At 35.4% G+C, this 21,662-nt stretch overlaps 1 protein-coding gene across 4 annotated transcripts; it reads left to right on the forward strand.

Annotated features, from left to right (window-relative positions):
* Positions 1-314: 314 nt before the first annotated feature.
* LOC113114920 (myelin-associated glycoprotein-like) lies at positions 315-14,120 on the forward strand. 4 transcript variants are annotated; one of them, XM_026282026.1, is made up of 11 exons: positions 315-488; positions 1,971-2,031; positions 2,414-2,773; positions 8,708-8,998; positions 9,803-10,054; positions 10,683-10,934; positions 11,037-11,300; positions 11,489-11,567; positions 11,680-11,763; positions 12,293-12,359; positions 12,998-14,120. In XM_026282026.1, exons 1-11 carry the CDS (start codon positions 426-428, stop codon positions 13,061-13,063), a joined length of 1,839 nt encoding a protein of 612 aa, XP_026137811.1. In that variant the 5' UTR covers positions 315-425; the 3' UTR covers positions 13,064-14,120. The 4 variants fall into 4 exon arrangements, with proteins under 4 accessions (XP_026137811.1, XP_026137814.1, XP_026137812.1 ...); XM_026282029.1 differs by having other exon boundaries at positions 11,683-11,763; XM_026282027.1 differs by having other exon boundaries at positions 12,296-12,359; positions 12,998-14,119.
* The last annotated feature ends 7,542 nt before the right edge of the window (positions 14,121-21,662 follow it).

Consider the following 21,662-nt stretch of genomic DNA (forward strand, 5'->3'; position numbering starts at 1 on the left):
CAAATTATCTTTACTTAACTATAAGACCCTAAATGGATTAGCTCCTGCATACCTAACTAGCCTTCTACCACGTTACAATTCATCATGCTCCCTAAGGTCACAAAACGCTCGACTTTTGGTCGTTCCTAGGATAGAAAAGTCCACTAAATGAGGTAGAGCTTTTTCACATTTGGCTCCCAAACTCTGGAAGAGCCTTCCTGATAATGTTCGGGGGTTCAGACACACTCTCTCTGTTTAAATCTACACCATCTACAAGTTCACCATACTTGGCTGAATGTCACGTCACTTTCACTTTCACTTTTATACAACCGGCACAGGCTGATCTAACAAGAATACAAATGCACTTTCCCGCTTGCTCCTACAATCACCGAGCTCCATGAGGGAAGTTCCTTTTGGCAACACTATTCCACTATTAGGAATGGTTGATGATAGCTCGCGTCAACATTTGTCTGCCTCTATATCAACCATGGAGGCAGCTCCAGCATGAGGTAAAGCAGACTTACAAGTATTGCAGCAAGAATATCCAGTGATACAGGTTTTTTTTGGTACATTTAAAGCAGGGCACAGATGAAAATAATCTCTGGCAGTTACAGTATAGAGTTGGTGCATCACTGGAAGAGAATCCAGGAACAGCAGGGAATCCAGTATTGTAAAAATCATTTAGCTGGGGTAAAGAAGTTTTTCAGTTGTTGTTACTCCAGAGATTGAAAACTGAAGTACTTACCAATCTCCATGACCAGCATGGTCACCAATAGGACCAACCTTCTTGACTAGCCATTTGCACGTGCAACTGCCACATGTTACTAGAATGCCTCTAGCGCAGCATTTCACTACAGCACAGGGAATGAAAATGTGAAGCACCATTGTGTGAAGCAGTCCATATTTATAAAAAAGGCTCATCGTTCTTGAAAAACTGTTTGATGTGACCAGTATGCAAAGCTGATAGCCATCTATTGAGGTGTGATTCAATGTGAATTGTTTAAGTAAAGCGGCATGAGATCACGATTTATAAGGATACATTTAGTTTGAGAGTTTGTCAGCCACTGTTTTCTTTACCTCTATATTAAATTAATGATCCAGTGTTTGTTGTGTGCTAATAAGACGCAGCTGAGAAACGTCAAGGGGGAGAACTGTTTCTTCTGGGGGTTTTTGGTTTGTATTTTGTTTTCATTTGTTTTGTATAGCATTGTGTTGTATTTCTTTGGAATTATATTATTTTATTTTTGATTGTTTTGTTATTGGTGATAACATTGGTACAATACAAAGTTTTTATAGTGTAATGGCATTGGGTAGCAGGCAATAATTCCCTTTAAAGTTCATCACAGAAGTGTGCTGATTGCAGTGTACCAGTGAAGGTGATTGATTAATTTGTGCTTTGATTCCCTGTTTGTGTATTGGAGTATTGTGTGTATTGGGTTTCGTATGTTTATGACCTGTCTTGCCTGTGTGTATTCTATTATACCTTTTAAACGTCTTAGCATTTATATATATATAATTATTATTATTATTATTATTATTATTATTATTATTATTATTATTTATTTATTTATTTTATTTTATTCACATATAATTTATTTAACCCTTCAGGACACTTTTAAGTTAAATGTGTATAGCCAGTCTTTCAGAAGCCTTTGAAACAGGAAGTGAACAAATGGGAAGGAAGCTCTCAGATATTCACAGTTCTATTCTACTTCGTATGAACTCATTTTTGAGAACACAGCAGTAAGTTACAATATATAAAATTATATCAACAGAGTGATTATTTAAGTCTAGAAAATTACCGATTTATTGCACTGTGACCTATTTTAATAATTATTAATAATAATAATAATAATTAATGTAAAAATGTTCAGTTAAGTTTAATAATGTTCAAAACTGAAAGCAATGGTATTCTAAAACAATACTCATTGTTTATTAGTAATTACATTAGCAACTGAAGTGCCATAAATGATGGCAACATTTATTCCCAGGTGCTGAACTTTGATGCAGAGATGGTTTTCTGGAGCTGTTTATTCTTTCTCTGGCTAAGAGGTTAGTAAAGATAAAAAAGAGAAAATGGTTATCTTTGTATGACAGCTGTTTTAAATAATCAAAGCTTAATCCTGTTTTAGTGGATTTATACAATAAAATCCGTTCATTTTAATTAGATATTCTCAGACTTAAGCCATGCAGTGTTAAAAGTAAAATAAAGTGAGTCATTCCTCACACAAAGGACAGTGTACTTCCAGTCATCTATGGGGAAGAAACTATTAGCTGAACTAAGATGTGTCCTGGATGTAGACACATAAAATTATTGCTTTACAAAATGGTTTCATTATTGAAACATTAAACATTTGTAACGTTAGATAAAATGAATTGGTAACTAATTACTAAAAACTAAAAAAAAATCTAAATTTTAAAATTCTTCTTTCAGTGTCATCTGCTAATGCTGGGGAATGGAGTGCTAAAATGCCAGAATCAGTGGTGGGTTTGTCTGGATCATGTGTGCTGATTCCCTGTACGTTCAGCTACCCTGCAAATGGAAAAACATACACAGAATTTACAGGGATTTGGTACCATGAATATTCAACAGTGGTATACCATACGGATACTTCAAAAATCATCGACTCGTTCAAAGGTCGCACTAGTCTCATTGGTGATTTGCACCAAAATAACTGTTCTTTGAATATCAGCTCTTTGAGCAACAGTGACGCTGGGTCATTCGTGTTCCGGATTGAGATTAAAGATCTGAACAAGTACTCCTATGGTGAGAAAGTATCAATATCTGTGAAAGGTAAGATATTTTATATATTTATTTTTTTAAATAAAAAGATTTTAATGTTAACCTTCACACTTAAAAATAAAGGTTTTTACAGTGATGGCACAGAAGTACCATTTTAGGTTCCCCAAAAAACGTTCACTTTCTTCGCATTAAAGGTGCTGTAGAGAACTTTTGTAAAAAAATATTTTTTACATATTTATTAAACCTGTCATTATGTCCTGACAGTGGAATATGAGACAGATAATCTGTGAAAAAAATCAAGCTCCTCTGCCTCCTCTCAGTGGTCCTATTGCCATTTGCAGAAACTCCTTCGCTCCCGGTAAAAAATAACCAATCAGAGCTGCGGTCCGTAACTTTATTTGTGTTCAAAATGTAGAAAAATGTATATAATAAGCGAGTACACCATGAATCCATTTTCCAAACCGTGTTTTTGGCTTGTCCTGAATCACTAGGGTGCACCTATAATAAGTGTTTATATTCGGACTATTTTAGATTGCTTCAGGGATACCACGGCGGAGTAACCCAGTACCATTGTGATTCTTCATAGACATAAACAGAGAGAATTAGTTCCGGCTACGATGTTCTTCCGCAAGACGCAAACGTTCTGTTTATTAACCGCTAGAGCGTCAAAAGTTCCCTACCGCAGCTTTAAGAACATTTCAATAATCTAAAGTATAATTAAATAATCTAATCTACCATTTTCTACTGCAAAAAAAAAAAAAACTTTTTTTCTTTTTCTTTTTTCTTTTCTTTTTTTATGAAAAGGTTTTATGCATGTTAAAAGTTATCCATGGAACTAGGGCTGGTTCTGATTTGAATTTTTTTTTTTTTTTTTTTTTTACGATTTTTGAAAATATAAGTTCAACATTATTCAAGTAAACTTTTTCTTGATTAACCCTCTAATTAAAGAAAATTATATTCCAAGTGCACCACACATGAAATTATCAACATAATGTAAATGTTAAACAAATCATGTTAAACATCTGTGAAGAAAATCTATTGCATTGTACAAACTTGTCTCATACATAGTATATGTTCAGAAATAATGCAAGGAAAATGCTATATATATATATATATATATATATATATATATATATATATATATATATATATATATATACATCAAAACAGAAGTACACAATTCAAAAATTAAATAACGCTATTATAAATGTTTCGTACATACATTCCTATAAAATATTCCTTAAATTTACTTTTGAATGAAATTGTAAAAGTTTTTTTTTTTTTTTTTTTCTGGGAACATCTTATAAAACAAGTCCTGATAATAACCTTTGTCTCACGGCATTAAATATTGGGCAGACCAAAAGCATGTTTCAACATCAAATGAGTCCCACACTATTTTTAACTATAAATGTTCTTTGAAAACAATTAATACCAGCTTTCAGCTTGTCACCAGGATACAAACATGAAATACCAGATAAACAATAGTTGTTACAGGTTTTTTATTTGCTTGAGCTGCTTTTCCATTGTTTTTTCTATGTGAAAAATTTTGCATGCTTAAAATCTAGTGTGTCTGTGACTTAATTTTAATAAATATTAACGAGCATGAATAAATTCAACCACCATATGACATTTTAAAGTTTCACTTTCCATAATCCATGACCGACAGAAGCAACTTGGCGGCAGGGATTTAAATCTTTAACAAGACTCAAATTGACACTGACTGGCTTTTGTTTCAATCAGGTAGGGTATGTGTGATTTCAAAACATTACAGTCAATCCAACTTTGGGGCTGATCCCGTGGGTGCTCAGTCATAGCTGCGATATTATCTATTCACTATTGGCGTGAGGACTGGGATTGGGGAATGCTGACTTAAAGCATAAAATAATCATGAATGAACATCATAACCTGGGAAAGACGTCAATACACTACCGAAGTTTATTTACTTTCCTGTCCAATTTGTTTTTCAAACAAAAAGGCGGGTTCAGCACTATGTTTGGTCAGATCTCCTTTCAATCAAGTTCCCTGTGAAGAGTCGATTTTGATTGTGTTTTTCTTTCTTTCTTATTTTTTCCTTGTAATGTGAGAGTGGGAGTCAAGAGGTTTCTGAAATGAAATTAAACACATAGTTTTGCTGTACATAAAATTATGAAAGGTTACCCTGTTTAAATATCCTTTGCTAAGTCTTGAACCTATTTTTTGGGCGACAACTATTACAACAGGTTTTGTAACTTTGCAACAGAGGTGGACAGAGTACACAGTTTCATTACTAGTAAAAGTACAGATACCCTTGCAAAATTTTACTCAAGTACAAGTAAAAGTACTACAGTCAGATTAGGGCTGGACAATTATGGCTTAATTCAAAACCTCGATTAATTGAACATTTTACCTCGATTACGATTAATGAATGATTATTTTGTTTCTGTTTTGTTTTTTTTTGGCCTCATAGTTCACTGGCAAGGTTTGTACTGTAAGCAGGGCCATAGCTGGGGTCAGCGGGGCCCCGGTTCAGGTTGTACCAGTGGGCCCTGTTTGAAAGTGTTTAATTGTATGTTCGTTCTGTTTATTTGTTTGTGCTATTCCAGGTACAGAAACCGAATAATTAAATGTAAAATAGCACTGTAAAAACTAAACATACAGTCAAACCAAAATTTATTCAGACACCTTCAACATTTCTCACATTATCAGTTTATTTGCTATAGTTTAGAAAATGGTAATAAAATATGACAAGAACTCAACTGAGAGTTAAACTGCCAGAACAAATTAATCTTGATAATTTCAGATAACTTTGATTGTAATCTATTACATATCTTTCTATAAAACGAAACTTCATACAACAGTCAATACTTTGTTGGCCAATTACCAAGCAATGATTAATTGTGCTCAGTCTGTGTGAAAAGGTTGCATTAGCAATTGCGCAAAGGAGAACTCAGTTCAGTGTTACTGTCTGTGAGACGCGGCTCTCTCTCCGCATGCGCACCAAGCACAGCGCGAGTAACCAGCTGCTCAGTTCAGCTTTTCCGCGTCTTGTGTTTGAATGCTTTAAAGACTTTGGAATGGTTACATTTGCAAGTGGCCAGGCTTAATAACACGTGTAAATAATACGCTTTCATGATAACTGTCCTGAGCGTCTTTTTAGACTGGCCTCAGCCAGACAGTTGAGATCGACTGGTAAAAGCGCGATCTGACATCATAGCTCACTATCAGCATGTTAAGAACATGTATCTATGTTCTTAACATTTCTTATAGATTATTGCTCGGTGTAAGAGATAAATAAAGATCAGATAAAGATAAATTAGCACAGTACCAGTACGAGTGATTGCGTGTGTGAATTAGTCATACCGTCTCTACATTATTGTGAAGCTGTGGGATGTAAATAGCCTTCAAAAGTAGAAAAATATGCTATAATAAGTTTTGAGATTCTAAGCTACTTTAGTAATAAATCACAAGACAGCTCTGACAACTAGTTTTTGCGTTCCTCTGTGCGCGCGATCTTCACAGCGGTTTATATGAGTGTTCGTGCCACAATGCATCTGAGCGAACATGGGACCTCGATATAATAATACATATCCGATCGTCTAATCGTTTGAACGTCCAAGCCATATAACAAATACAACTGACAAAGTTTAGTGAAGACGCAAGGCTCACCGCTCGTGCGCCATCAGTACGTGTTGAACTGGTGTTCAGCTCCGTGTTTTGCTTTTATGCCACTGACTGGACGGGGTAGAGTCATGTGGCTACACACGCGCTAGTATGCTTTTTAGGGGGAAGTATTAACAGGATAAAAAAACTAAATAACAGACATGGGAAAATTAAGTCGGTTAGAGGCTCTGAATTTGGTTTTGATTACTTTTCAATTAATCGTCCAGCCCTAAGTCAGATGTCTACTTAAGTAAAAGTACCGAAGTACTTGTTTTTAAAAGTACTTGAGTATCAAGAGTACAAGAGTACATTTTCTAAATATTGCATTACTACTGCCACAGTGCCTACATTTATGTACAGAAACATCCTACCTGGAGTTATTAAAAATATTAATGTTCATACCTTGGAGAATGTAATCGAAAGTAAAATCAAGTCATTTTCATCTTTTTACCATGTTACTTTATTTAACATTTCTCACTTGCTCACAAGGCAATAGCACAATGGCAACGCTCTGACAAACTTCTGCTAGAGTTTTAATGGATTTTTTTGCATCCACATTTGAACCTGTGGATTCAAAAAAAGGTTGCATTAGCAATGATAGTGCAGGTGCCTCAGATTGGGAAAGCATATCAGCAATCACCTTCAGCTTTCCGCCAAAGACTTCATGACATTTGATTGAATTGAAGTACAGTACACAGACACACACACACACAGAGTTGTCACACATAGATTGTGTGAATGAGAATGGTGTTATTCAGCTGAAAGTATTCTTTCCTGCCTTTGTATGTGTGAGGAAGGTGCTTAATAATGTCACTCAAATGAGCTGAATTTAATTTGTACTTTCTTTGAAAGTACAGCAGTTTTAATGGATTTAATGGATACTCCAGAACATCAAAGAAATGCTCAGCATACATTAATGTGTAATGTCAGAAAAGAAAATTCAGTTAACAATTGTGTACATGTGAGTTTCTCTGTTTTGTCATCAATCAAATCAATAAACCTAAACCCACAAAGAAAGCAATATTGCAATGTTCTGACACACCTCTGAACCTGACCATGTTATACATGCAGCATAGAAGAGAAAATAATAATGATTAAAGAAAATCAGCTAATCAGCTGTATTTAGGTCAGCGTTCAAAGAAAGTACAAATTAAATTCAGCTCATTTGAGTGACAGTATTAAGCACCTTCCTCACACATACAAAGGCAGGAAAGAATACTTTCAGCTGAATAACACCATTCTCATTCACACAATGTATGTGTGACAACTCTGTGTGTGTGTGTGTGTCTGTGTACTGTACTTCAATTCAATCAAATGTCATGAAGTCTTTGGCGGAAAGCTGAAGGTGATTGCTGATATGCTTTCCCAATCTGAGGCACCTGCACTATCCAATCACATTTGACAGGGTCTCACACATCGTCGCACACATTTTTAAGCGGATAGACGTTTTCGTCCACACGGATCTGGCGTTTTGGAAGAGTGAAACCGATGTTTTGCAACTGGGTCCCAGAGTGGAAAAATTTGAAAACGCCACCTTTGCGTTTTCGTCTGGATGGTGAATCTGTACATTTTCTGAAAATATAACGTCATCAGCCCACGTCTCGCCCCTAGTCAAACACCACTACATCACGTAACAGCAACAAAAACATGAACAAACACTGAATGATTGTATTTTTTATTAAATAACATTAACACGGATTAATAAATGTATTGTTTGTTTTTGTTTTTTTTTGCGTTGTGTACAACGCTCAAGGTTCAAGAGCAAGTCCATGTCTTCTCCATTTTAAGTGTATCTCTGTGACAGAATTACAGTGCCACATGCTGGTCTGGCTTGTATACTACATCGTTTTGCGGTTTCGTGTGGACGCCGATATTTCTTGAGATGAAGGGAAAAAAGATTGGATTGGGGTAAGCTTCGTCTCTGAGTGGACGGGGCCAAAGAAGTGACGGGTACTTACGGTTATGGATAGAAATGTAGCGGAATAAAGAGTACAATATTTGCCTCTCAAATGTACTTGAGTAAAGTACTCCCCAAAAATGATACTCGAGTAAAGTACAGATCCCTCAAAATTGTACTTGAGTACTGTACTCAAGTAAATGTACTCCGTTACTGTCCGGCTCTGCTATTCAAACTTTGAATAGGTTTTAATCCCAAACTAGAGTTTTCCTGGAACAAAGAAAATTTTCTCTGGATTAAAATGACCGGAACACAAGGAAGGTTAACATTAGATGTTACTAATTTCATTTGTTGTCTAATATCTAAATCAATATTTGAATGAATTAGTCAAGCATTATGATCGATGGAAAAAATATATTGTGTCATAAACATTTGTGTATATTCCCCAGAAACACCAGAGAATCCTACCGTCTCTGTGGAAGAAGAAGTGACATCAGGGAAACCGGTGAATGCTACCTGTGCCGTGTCTCATTCCTGTCCATCAGACCTGCCTCGTGTCACCTGGAGCCATGGTGGCAAACAATCGAGTACATCACAGCCACAGAATCATGGTCAATGGAAGCTTACATATTACAGCCTGACCTTCACTCCTTCTAGAGAAGACCACAACAAACTTCTCATCTGCTCTGCAGAGTTTAACGGGAAGAATGTGACAGGACACAAAACACTCAAAGTTAAATGTAAGTCTGCTATGTGAGTTAAAAACAAATAAATAATAAGATGCTAATTCAAATCTTTACTTGTTAGCTGTTAATGATTTTAGGTGATTTACAACTTTTTTGACTCTAGTCCTATATAAGATATTTGGTTGCACTTTATTTTACACTACGTGTACTAATGTACTTATAGTGTACTTACAGTTCATTTATCTAAGAAAGTTCTGGTAATACAAGGTAACTGCATGGGGTAGGGTTAGGTTTAGGGGTAGGTTCAGGGTTAGTACCTAGTTATTACATAGTTATTGTAATAACTATAATAAGTACATAGTATGTACATGAGGAACAGGACTGTAAAATAAAGTGCTACCAGATATTTTCATGATTATTAATTATGTAGTAATTACGAAAAAGATGCTTCCTTTCAAACTTTTTAGGTTGAAGAAAAATAAAGTACATCGATTAACCACAATTCCTTTGATGAGTTCAGATGTTTCAAGAACTGTATTTATTATGAGTGGGAATAAAATCATTTTAATTCTTCTTATATTTTTATCTATTTAAATAAGATTTTCTTAATATATTAATTATATAAAAAATTATATAGTTATTTCAATCTTGTTCTTTTTTTTTTTTTTTTTGTGATCCCGCATGGCCAAACTGAAAGTTTGCAGAGTCCACCAGATGAAATCCATGGTAGAATACTCATTTAAGTTGGTTTGAATAAAAGCATCTATTGAATTAAATGAATGTTTGATAGAGGGCTAAACTGATCAAATGTTAAAAAACCTCAAAAACATAATTGTATCAAAATTTTATCTCATTCAGATCCTCCATATAATGTAAGTGTGGTCACTAAACCCTCAGTGAAGGAGAATGACTCTGTGGAACTGTCCTGCTCCAGTGACAGCAATCCTCCTGCGAACAGCTACCAGTGGTTCAGCTTGAATGGGACGATGTTAGCAAAGAGCCCTACTTACAAACTGGAGAGAGTGTCTCGACATACTGAGGCCATTTCCTGTACAGCCTTTAACACAGAGGGAAAAAACTGTTCTGGTCCTCAGAAAATGAATGTCCTGTGTAAGTACTGAATACTATATGACCACTCCTTTATTAAATTATTTTAACATGGAAAAAAAGTACACACATCTGCTGATTAGTTAAGTCTAAGTTAACATGATATGAGTCAGAATCTGTGGATTATTGCTGTTTGCCACAAACAAACAAATATATATATATACATACCTTTTCTGAGTTATTATTTTGGTACATAAATTAAATTAGTGGAGATATCCAATACAAAAGAGATGAGTGTTATATATCGGTCGTGCCCCGTTGTCAAGTCCTCTTGGTTACAATATCGTAAAAAAGGAGTCCAAATATTGTAGAAGTCTTTAAGTTTCCCTTTAACTGCATAAGTCAACTTTTCCATGGCGAGGCTATCATTTTTTAATCCAAAGGATAGAGGAAGGGCCTTGTATCTCCTTTCATGATAAAGCAATATCCTGCTTGGCCTAAAGCAAACAAAAGTCAATTAATTTGGGTTTATTGGTGTTCACTAAAAATTGCAGAAATAAAAATCCCATATGTGGGACCATACCGCTCAAAGGGTTAAGTTTTAACATTTATAACATTTATTTTCATTAATATAAATTTGTCATTTTTTAAACGTAGTACTTGTTTGTAATCAGTATTATGTCTCAATCAGATCCTCCATATAATGTAAGCGTGGTCACTAAACACTCAGTGAAGGAGAATGACTCTGTGGAACTGTCCTGCTCCAGTGACAGCAATCCTCCTGCGAACAGCTACCAGTGGTTCAGCTTGAATGGGACGATGTTAGCAAAGAGCCCTACTTACAAACTGGAGAGAGTGTCTCGACATACTGAGGCCATTTCCTGTACAGCCTTTAACACAGAGGGAAAAAACAGTTCTGGTCCTCGGAAACTTAATATATTGTGTAAGGCCTTGGTTCAACAGTTTAAACTGGTATATTTTAGTGATCATTGTTTATAATGTATGATAGCTAATACTCTATCTGTCTTTCTGTCTGTCTGTCTAGATCCTCCTGAGATTAAAAGTGAATCTTCTTGCATGTCTAAGATTTTGACGGTTTGTGTCTGTATTGTGGACTCCAACCCTCCCAGTGAAGTCAAGTGGTTTGGTCCAGATTCCTCGAAATCCTTCTCCAGCACCAGCATTAAACAAAATGAGTCTCTTACCATATTTACCTTACAGGGTTGGCTGGGTTTCCCTGAGACTATCCTGTGCTTTGCCAATAACAGTCTGGGAAGCTCTTCCTTAACTTTGGAAGCTCCTCAAAATGGTGAGAGTTCAAATTTGGTCTTTTAAAAACAATATATATATATATATATATATATATATATATATATATATATATATATATATATATATATATATATATATATATATATATATATATATATATATATATATATTTGTTTGTTTTAATGCAATCTTTATGGTTTTTGTTTGTTTGTTTTATTTTAACAGGCTTAATATACATTGTTGTTGCATCAGCATTTGCAGTTGTGTTAGTCTGTATTCTTATGTGTGTTGTGAGAAGACACTGGTAAGGATCTCGTAAGCTATACAACACTTTCTCATTTTGTGTGTCTTGTTATTCCATCTTTCTTTTTCCTCCTTTGTTTCCTGGCACCATTAAAATGCCTCTTTTATTTCAGTAGGAACAGAGCTGTGCAACAAACTGTAATGAAGAATAAACAGACTCAAATGAAGACAACCCAACACAAGTTGGATTTAGAAAAGTATATGTTACCAGTAATTATTTTGGAATCATTAATATTTTAAATGTTTTTGAAATAAGGTCTCTTTAAAAAAAAAACTGAATATATAATATATTCTAATATTGTCGATTTGCTGCTCAAGAATCCTTTCCTTATTATTGTCAATGTTACAGCATAACTGTTTTCAAAATTGATAATAGTAAGAAATGTTTCAGCAAATCAGCATATTAGAATGATTTTTGAAGGATCACTTGACACTGAAGACTGGAGTAATGAAGCAGACAAGTCCTTGCCAGTAAAAAAATAAGAATAAATAAAAATAAAATTGATGTAATGTTTTTTTTTTATATATATATTATTGGTTTTTCACAGCTTTGGTCAGCAGAAAGGTCTCGTATCATAAAACACAACATTTAAAAATTTTAATGATTCCAAACTTTTGACTATAGTGTATGATATAATGTTTGTTACGTTATATAACGTATGTTTATTTGTTATATAACAAAACCTTTACTGATGATTTGTACTTTATTTATAACTTTATGAAAAGCAGTAAAGAAGAAGAGCGCAGTGATGGAGGCTTTTACACAAACAGTCATGTTTATGTCAACTCGGTGGTGAGTGTGACTTTCTCACTGTTCTTGGAGGTGTTGATTTTTGGTGTGAGTTTTGTTTGTGTTATTAGCAATACAAATTTATTTCATAGTGATAGTGATAGTGAAGTGACATTCAGCCAAGTATGGTGACCCATACTCAAAATTTGTGCTCTGCATTTAACCCATCCGAAATGCACACACACAGAGCAGTGAACACACACACACTGTGAGCACACACCCGGAGCAGTGGGCAGCCATTTATGCTGCGGCGCCCGGGGAGCATTGGGGGTTCGATGCTTTGCTCAAGGGCACCTAAGTCATGGTATTGAAGGTGGAGAGAGAACTGTACATGCACTCCCCCCACCCACAATTCCGTCCGGCCCGAGACTAGAACCCACAACCCACAACCCTTCGATTGGGAGTCCAACCCTCTAACCATTAGGCCACGACTTCCCCAGTGTGCAAAGTTCATGAAAACTTTGCACACTTTGCACACTAGATGGCTATTAATATACTGTAGCACACTGAAGAGAAAAGCTAAACACTGACTATAAAACAAAACTGCATGTGACTCAACATTTATAATTAAAAGTGAGTATTTACTGAATGGAATCTACTTTATTCGAGATGTCTGTAACCTAATTTCATTTTGTGATTAGGGTGATAAGAGACTATTGTCATCTGACAGAGCCTTGGAAGATGAAGTGGTCTACGCTAACACATGAAGAAAAGGGCACGTGACATCCTGCTAGAAATGATGGATACAGAGAAGGAACAAAGAGGAAAACAAATGTTTGACTAATTTAGATCTTATTATTCACTGAAGATGTTCAGAGGAAAAAAATGTCTTGCAACTGAAAACAAAAGTACTGTGTATGAATATCAACTCTTTTTACATTTAATGTATAAAGACAAAGTGTGTTTATATATTATGTATAGAATAATTGAGTTTAAATATCATTCTAAGTCATAAAATAGAAAAGATCTAAGTATCATGGTAAAATATGTTGTAAATATGACCAGAGGTGGACTTAGTAACTGTTCGCGCGCGCTCTCTCTCTCTCTGTCTCTCTCTCTCTCATTGTTGTTGTTCTAAAGACATATAGTATTACTTTGATTTTTGGATAACAAAAAACTAAATAAATACATATATAATGTGTCCTTTTAATGGCAGTAAATTGTGGCAAATGACAATCTTTTAAATTAATGATTCAGCCACGTCATTCCATGTGTTTTGAGGGCATGTGGTAGGGTTTGCCATGAAACAATCCGCAAATGTAATCCATTATTTTATGAACATTTTCTGCCAGTGCATTCCTGTAGTCTACCTTCATGCAAGTGCGCTGTTGTGACTATAATGGGTAGAGTTACGGCTGCAAAATAACACTAAATTAGATTTGCCACCTATTAGATTGTGTCTTATTACACATAACCCAACCATAGCCTTACAATAATGCAAATACAGTAAATAACTGTTGTTCATAATGACAAACATTACGCAGTATTGATGTGTGCGTGCCTTGGTCGTAGCTGTATGCAGTTAGTGTCAAAGCAAATCATTTTGAGAAATCAACACAGGCCCTATAAACCTTCAAAGTATGTGTATATACTCAATTAAACACCAGCCTGACCAATGGTGTACCAACAGTTCCGCAATGAAAAAACTGGGTGTGCTTCTGATATGTGACTTTGACATACCATATCTTTACACCATCATCTGCAAGTTACGGGAGTGAAGCCTGCATTATTTATATTCGCTTGTTAAGTCTGACATCACATAGCAGCGCTTCCGTGTCCGTTCAGTTACCACGAGTAAACAACAAAAGGTGCTAATATAAACTCACAATGTGATAGAATACTAGCGAAAAAGTTATAATCTTAACCTTTAACTCCATACCGAAGTCCCAGATAGGCAGACAATGAAAATATAAATATAAAAAAATATATATAAAAATTATTTGTGTTTGGGATGCTGTGAGCACGGAGACTGTAGTGTATACCGTAAGTTTGAAAGCATTTAGCTTAAATGATTAATATGAATAAACAGTGCTCATAAACGGCTGCTGAGGTCGTATTCTCAAGTGAAGCGAGTTGAGGCTTGGACCCAGAAACAGCGCTTCTTACGTCATCACTTAACAACCGAATACAGATGTTCATTATAATCAATGAAGCTCTTTACACTAAACAGCCAGCCAATAATGTGCATTGTATCTACACTTTGTTTGTTACTGTAAGAGAATTCTTTACTCAGCATTGAGCAAAAACTGTTTCGATGCATAGTGGGTTCTAACTAAAACACCTCTGATTCGACATTGCATTTAATAAATTAACAGATATGTCTGTGATTGGCTACATTGCTCGACACTGCAAAAACATATTAAAAAGACAGCAATGAACATCTCCAGAATGCAAACGCAAACATAAATTAATTGTTTCACCAATGAGATGTGACCCGCTGGTTCTTCAAGGCCCTACATGGCTTACCTCCTTCGATGAATATGAATTTAATGATAAAAATGGCACAATAATAACTGGAGAACAAGTTAATACTCCATATTTAAAGAAGTGTTTGAAAGAATATGCCCGGCGTAACTCAATACGATTTATAAAAATGAGGGTTTTAAGCAAGTAATAAAGCACTAAATTTCCCCAGTTTATCTCAGTTGAGGTTAATAGATGCCATTGAAATGGTTGGATAAGACATTTTCTGAAAACTCTTCAAATGCAATCACATTAGTCAGTCAAAACAGAGCTTATTGAATCAATGACAGTTCAAATACCTGCTATCAATGGTTGTGAGTATAATGCTTCATCACTGACCAACTGATTGATCAGAGGATCCATTGTGCTCTGTAATCCTATTTAATTTCCTCAATCCAGTCACATAACAGAAACCGCTAACACAAAGCTGTTCACATCACTCAATCAGAGCTGAAGTTCAGTATGGGGTACTCAGCACTATTTAAATCCCAAAAACAACTGCAAACCAACTGAGACATTGATTCGTAATCATCTCAGGTAAAGTCAGTGAATTGCTTATTTACTTTCGCATATAATGAGTATGGTTTATGTATGTTCATATTTTATAATTACTGTGCAAGAATTTTAACCATTTTATTGTTTTGTTTTTCTTTCTTTTTTCCAGAGCATCACATTCCACAATATATCATGGGCAATGGAACATCTAGGCATCTGATGACCCAGGACTCTAGAAAAAATATTAGGAGAAATGAAAAACTCACTGAGGATGACCCAAAGGACAAAGTTCCTTTTGCAGACACCTTATGGAAAGACAAACCTTCAAAAGTACTGTCCAGGAAAGACTACAGAATGGCAAAACTAAATCTTGCACGAGACAATCGCATCCGTTATTGCCATCTATCATCAGCACGGGAGTCTAAGCAGGAGCAAATTTCAGTGCATAACTGGGAAATGTACAATCCTGCCTTTGTACAGGAGGAAAATCCACAAAGTTGGCAGACCAGTTAATATACGGACACCTATTGTCAGGACTAATGTCAGGACCTCTTAAAAACCTCTTGAAAGAATGAGGTGGATTTGATTTGTAAAAGTGTGTTTTGGAAATATTCAGAAAATGGTTCCATTCAAATATTTAAATAATATTTGATTTGCTCCTGCTTGTCTTTAAAAAGGTTCCTCCCTTCATTCATTGTCAGTGGATGCCATGGATTTTGATAAATGATCAATTGTACCCTATTTCTGAAAACATGTCCAAATCAGCATTCCAAATATGAATTTGCTATATATGAATGATAGCCATCTTCGGATAAATAATCTCCAACACTTATTGTGATTTAGAATTGATCAAATTCTCAAAGAAGAGTTATGATTTTAGTGGATTTATAAATAAAAATTACAACTTGTTTTTTTAATACACACAGAATTCAGCCATTTAGTGTTACAAATACAATATAGGGACACCTGTAAAGGAATAATTGACTACAGGCCGTTGATGTGCAGAAAATTCAACTGACTGAACCTTTATTATTATTATTATTATATATTATACATTATTAGAATTATTTCACTAATACTATGGTTGCCACACCTCATGACATCTATCAGATTATTTCAAGGCATTTGTCTTGTTTTTCTACTTAAAACCCTATTGTGAGTATGATTTCTTCTGCTTCTCATCCAACGGCACAGTTGCTAATTCCAAAAATGTATTTTTGACCTAGTAACAGAGGCTGGAACCTAATGAAGCTAGAAGACAGCATTTCATCACTGTTGTTCCTGCGAATAAAACACTGACACAATGATGATAAAGTACATTAATATTCACAATACCATCGGTTTATAGAATAATTAAGTAAATATAATTCCTTTATTTACCTTTGTAAAGAAATCTCATTGCTCTCTGCTGTCTCAAACAATGACATCTTTACCTGTGATGGCCCGTATAGCTTCTCTAAAGGGAGGGCTGAATTCAATTTAATTTGCAATTTGCAGAAAATGGTCAACAACTACTGATACAATATTACTTTTTTAGCCCTGCCCACTAAATTGTACATGTATGGTCTAGCATTGTAGTGTCACACCACATTAGCAATCCATCTCTCGTTCATGTCAGAATAAGCGTGAGCGCTTGGAGTATGTCAGAAATAGAATGGGACAAAAGTTTACTGTGGGGTATTTGTCGTGTCATTCCGTGCCACCGAATTACTGATTAGAATGGGTTCTGCTGTCTTTCCTCACGGTGACCCGCATGAATTCAGTTCATTTTTATGAATGTGGGTAACCACTCAGTTGCTGTTCCCAAATGAGTACCACAATATGGTAATAAAAATGGAATCAATGAGGACCAGAAACCAGTTTGGTTACCCACATTCTTAAAAAATACGTGTGTATATTTTGAAGAAATATGTTCATTTATGATTAGCAGAAGAAAGAAATGTATGCAGTTTTGGAACAACTTTAAGATTTATGGTTGAAATGTATAACTTAGAGTTCTGTGTGGGTAAACATCACCTCACATCTTACTGTCATGTTTTCTCTGGTATTTTTCTTTGAGCCAGTGGATGTCAAAGGTTAACAGGACTATAACCCACATTTACTGAAACATAATATATTTGAAAAGTTTCTGTTCTGCGCCTACGGTGTAATTTCAAAATCAACTGTATGTGTGTCACTGTTGGTAAACCGTGGCCTTGGGTTTTGCACTATGTGGGTGGAGTGTGTGTGTGTGTGTGTGTTTGTGTGTGTCTTGCGTCAGCACTGATTGTTTCATGTGGGCGTCTCCGTTAATTGTTCATTATCACCGGCTGCTACTCATTACCCGATCCCTACATGTTGCCCTGTCTTTCGTCTTGTGTTTGTCAGTGCGTTGAATGCAGTCCCAGTGTTATATCCTGATCTCTCTGTCCCGTTTCATGTTTCTTCTCGACGCTGGATTGTCTTTGTCATCGGAACCATAACCCATCCACTAGTGACAGGGCCGTATTAAGACAGTGTGGTGCCCCTGGGCACTAGACATAATTAAGATGATTTCTCAAATGTAATTTATTAACTACCGGTTTTTTCGGACTTTAAGTCGCACCTAAGTAATAATCGCATCAGTCCAAAAATACGTTATGACAAGGAAAAAAACATATATAATTCGCACTGGACTATAAGTTTAATTAATTTAGAATCAAGAACCAAGAGAAAACATTACTGTCTACAGCCGCGAGAGGGCGCTCTGTGTCTTGAGTGGTAGACTACAGGAGCACTGAGCAGCATAGAGCGCCCTCTCGAGGCTGTAGACAGTAATGTTTTAACTTTAACTTCAATGGTAAACATGGAGAGTGCAGTCAATCGCTTCTGTGTTATTGTCGTCCTGTGCTCATTCTTTACTCGTTTGAAAAAAAACTTTGATCCCTGGAACAATTAGTTCCAATTAGTTCCAACAAATAGTGTCCTTGTCTTTCTTTAACTTTCTTTTTGCAAAACCACTCAATTGACGTCTGTCCATTTTGATTCATTTTCTGTAGCCATTAAAAAAATGACACATTTGCGCGTGCTTGTTGTGGACCAACTCAACTCTGACAGATTGGGGGACGGAAGTGGGGGACTGATTGTGGTCATGTAATCTTTATTTATTTATAATTTATTATTATTATTATTGCTGTTGTTAAGTTAGTGTTCATAAATGAGTTATGTACAGTATGGTCTTTCAAGAATTTCAAGTTTATAATCAAACGATTTACGAAAAATATGTTTAAAGCTTGTGTCATGTGTAATACTGAATCAATGACCTGAGCAGACATTTATCCATTACCTGGGTATCAAATAAAATATGTTTCTCTTTCTGGGGGAACATAGAAAATGTCAGTACCAGCTTGTATAAATGAGGATACAGATGTTTATGTTAAGCCCAATATACAAGTGCATCCTCAGATCTTGTGAGGTTCACTTCGGATAAATATTAGTGAAGTGACATTCAGCCAAGTATGGTGACCCATACTCAGAATTTTTGCTTCGATTGGGAGTCCAACCCTCTAGCCATTAGGCCACGACTTCCCCGTAAATATTGATTGGATTTGACTGATAAAGATTGTTAGTAGTCTGTGCTTGCTCGTGCAGTGCTCGATAATCCCTGAGCATGGAGGTGGTGTTATTGTTGTATGTCAGCTCCTTTAGGCACAGCAAGCATTTCACCTGGAAACCCAAACGACAATATAATACAGTGAGTATTCATTTTAGATCAAGACAGTGAAACAATAATAATACACATAACTTATTTTGACCCACCATTTAAAAAAACTCCCAGACAGGGGAGGATTTCCTCTTTCTTGCTGGCTCCATTTCAAGGAAAAAGGAAGAGGTCACAAAAAGCAAACAAATCCAAAAGGGCAATCCAAATTAAAAAGCAATCCAGTCCAAATTCAAAAAACCAAAGCAATCCAAAAAATCTTATCTAATTAATATAACAATACTATAATATGACTACTTTAATTAATAATAACAATATACTATAAGTAATATAACCTGATATAATCTAATAATATACAGCCCTAACACATGTATGACACAATAACGACGATGACACAACTATCTAACTCTGACTCTCTCACTCTACTACAACTGATTCATCTACTCCTGACAACACCCACAAAGTGGCGTGAGTTTCGAACCCCCTTTATGCAGAAACGACACTCAGACCGAACCGATGACGTGTCCACACAAACCGAGGCCTCGTTTGTCATCAGTAACGTGATTTCCATGTTACCAACACAAGCCTCAAATCGTGGCTTCATCTGGCATGCCCCTTTTTTCTCGACACAAGCTCCGACGCCTCGGTTCAAATGTCACATCACTACCATCCACTCCTCACCTTCCACGGACTTCACACTTCACCTTCACGGCTCGCTTACTGCAGTTCCTATGTCACGATCTCCTGCTGCCTACTCACCACCACACCCTGGATCACTGTTGAACATTTTCACTCCCCGGATTGCTACCAGACCTACAGCACTCACCCAGCCTCCTGTCTCCTTGTTATTTGTTTGTATGACTGTTTATTAAATATTATCTTTAACTCGCACTTGCTTCCTTCCCTCCTTCCAATCGTTACAATGTATGTCACGCTCCTGGACTCTGTTGTATTTTCCCTCCATGTGTTCCATGTCCCATGTTGATTGTAACATTCCATGCACCTGTGTTTCCCCCCAATTATCTTGTGTTTAAGCCCTAGTCCTCCCAGTTTGTGTTGTTTAGAGATTATATGTCTACCCGTGTGTGTTTGTGTGTGTGTATTTTATATATATATATATATATATATATTATTAGTCGCACCCAGCATATCCTTTTCACACTTACACTTTCACACCTACATTCAGAGTTTTAGAGCTAGAACATCAAGACCGAGAGATGGCCTTTACCCTCAGGCCATCAGTAGTGCTGGTAAATTGCTGTCATAAAGTACATTGACTCTTCGCCTTATTATTGTAAAATGGACTTTGAGTATAATGCACAACATAGTTTGTCCACAACCTACCTCACGTGGACTTTTTTTACATGCATATTTGACTGTTTACAACACACTGGTCACTTTATACCCTAATATGAAATCACACTTATTCATGCATGCACTAGCACTTTTCACTTCATTATATGTCTTTGTGTTATTCTCATGTCTCGAGCTGCTAGAGGATTCAAAGAGTAAGAATTTCATTGTATAGTGTAACTCTGTTTCCTGTGCGTATGACAAAAACTACTGATTGAGGGTTTGATCCACTTCAACTGTTGACTAGTGTGTCTGTTCAACCAAATGACTAGTAGGTAAAAGCTCAAACATGCACTACTGTTAAGAAGTTAGAGGTTGGTATGATGTTTTTTTTTTTTATGTAAGTCCCCTGCTCATCACTACTGCATTTATTTGATTAAAAATATAGTAAAAATGTTAAATGAAAAATGTTAAAATATTATTATAATTTAAAATACCTATTTTCTGTGTGAATATGTTTTAAAATGTAATTTAATCAAAGCTGAATTTTCAGTTTTTTTCATTTCTGATTACTACCTTTGCTAAAAACAGTTTTTGCTGCTTAACATTTATATGGAAACAATACCATTCAAACATATGTGGTAAGAAAAAAAAAGAATACATTTGTGTTAAAAAATAAAATAATAATAATAAAATAAAAATAATACATTTATTAATCAAATGTGCATAAAATTTATCAGAAGTAACATTGAACAAATTTATAATGTTGGGAAAATAATAATAATAATAATTAATAAATATATTATAAATTAATAATAAGAAATGTTCTTGAGCAGCAAATGAGCATATTAAAGTGTCATATGATGCGATTTCAAGTTTTCCTTTCTCTTTGGAGTATTGCAAGCTGTTCGTGAATAGATAAAATCCCTAAAGTTGCAAACACTAAAGTCTCAAAACCAAAGAGATATTCTTTATAAAAGTTAAGACTCATCCTCAGCCTCCTAAAATGCCTTGTATAAGCACGCCCCCACATGTCTATGTCACAATGTCGGAAGATTTGCATAACACCAACCAAATTTTCACGCAAAGAAAGAAAGCATAAATTTATTGATGCTGCCACTCAAGCCACCATGTTGTCAAGATGCTGTGTGTTTTGTTGTGAAAGTAAAACTACTTTGTTTGGCCTTCCAAAAGCGGGCACAACTCAGTGGTTAAGTTTATATATATATATATATATATATATATATATATATATATATATATATATATATATATATATATATATATATATATATATATATATATATATATAAAAGTGTTGGCTCCCTTTTTTTTGGCATGTTTTTCACACTCTAATGTTTCAGATCATCAAACAC

This window comes from Carassius auratus, chromosome 15 (assembly GCF_003368295.1).
Source record: "Carassius auratus strain Wakin chromosome 15, ASM336829v1, whole genome shotgun sequence".
Taxonomy (NCBI): domain Eukaryota; kingdom Metazoa; phylum Chordata; class Actinopteri; order Cypriniformes; family Cyprinidae; genus Carassius; species Carassius auratus.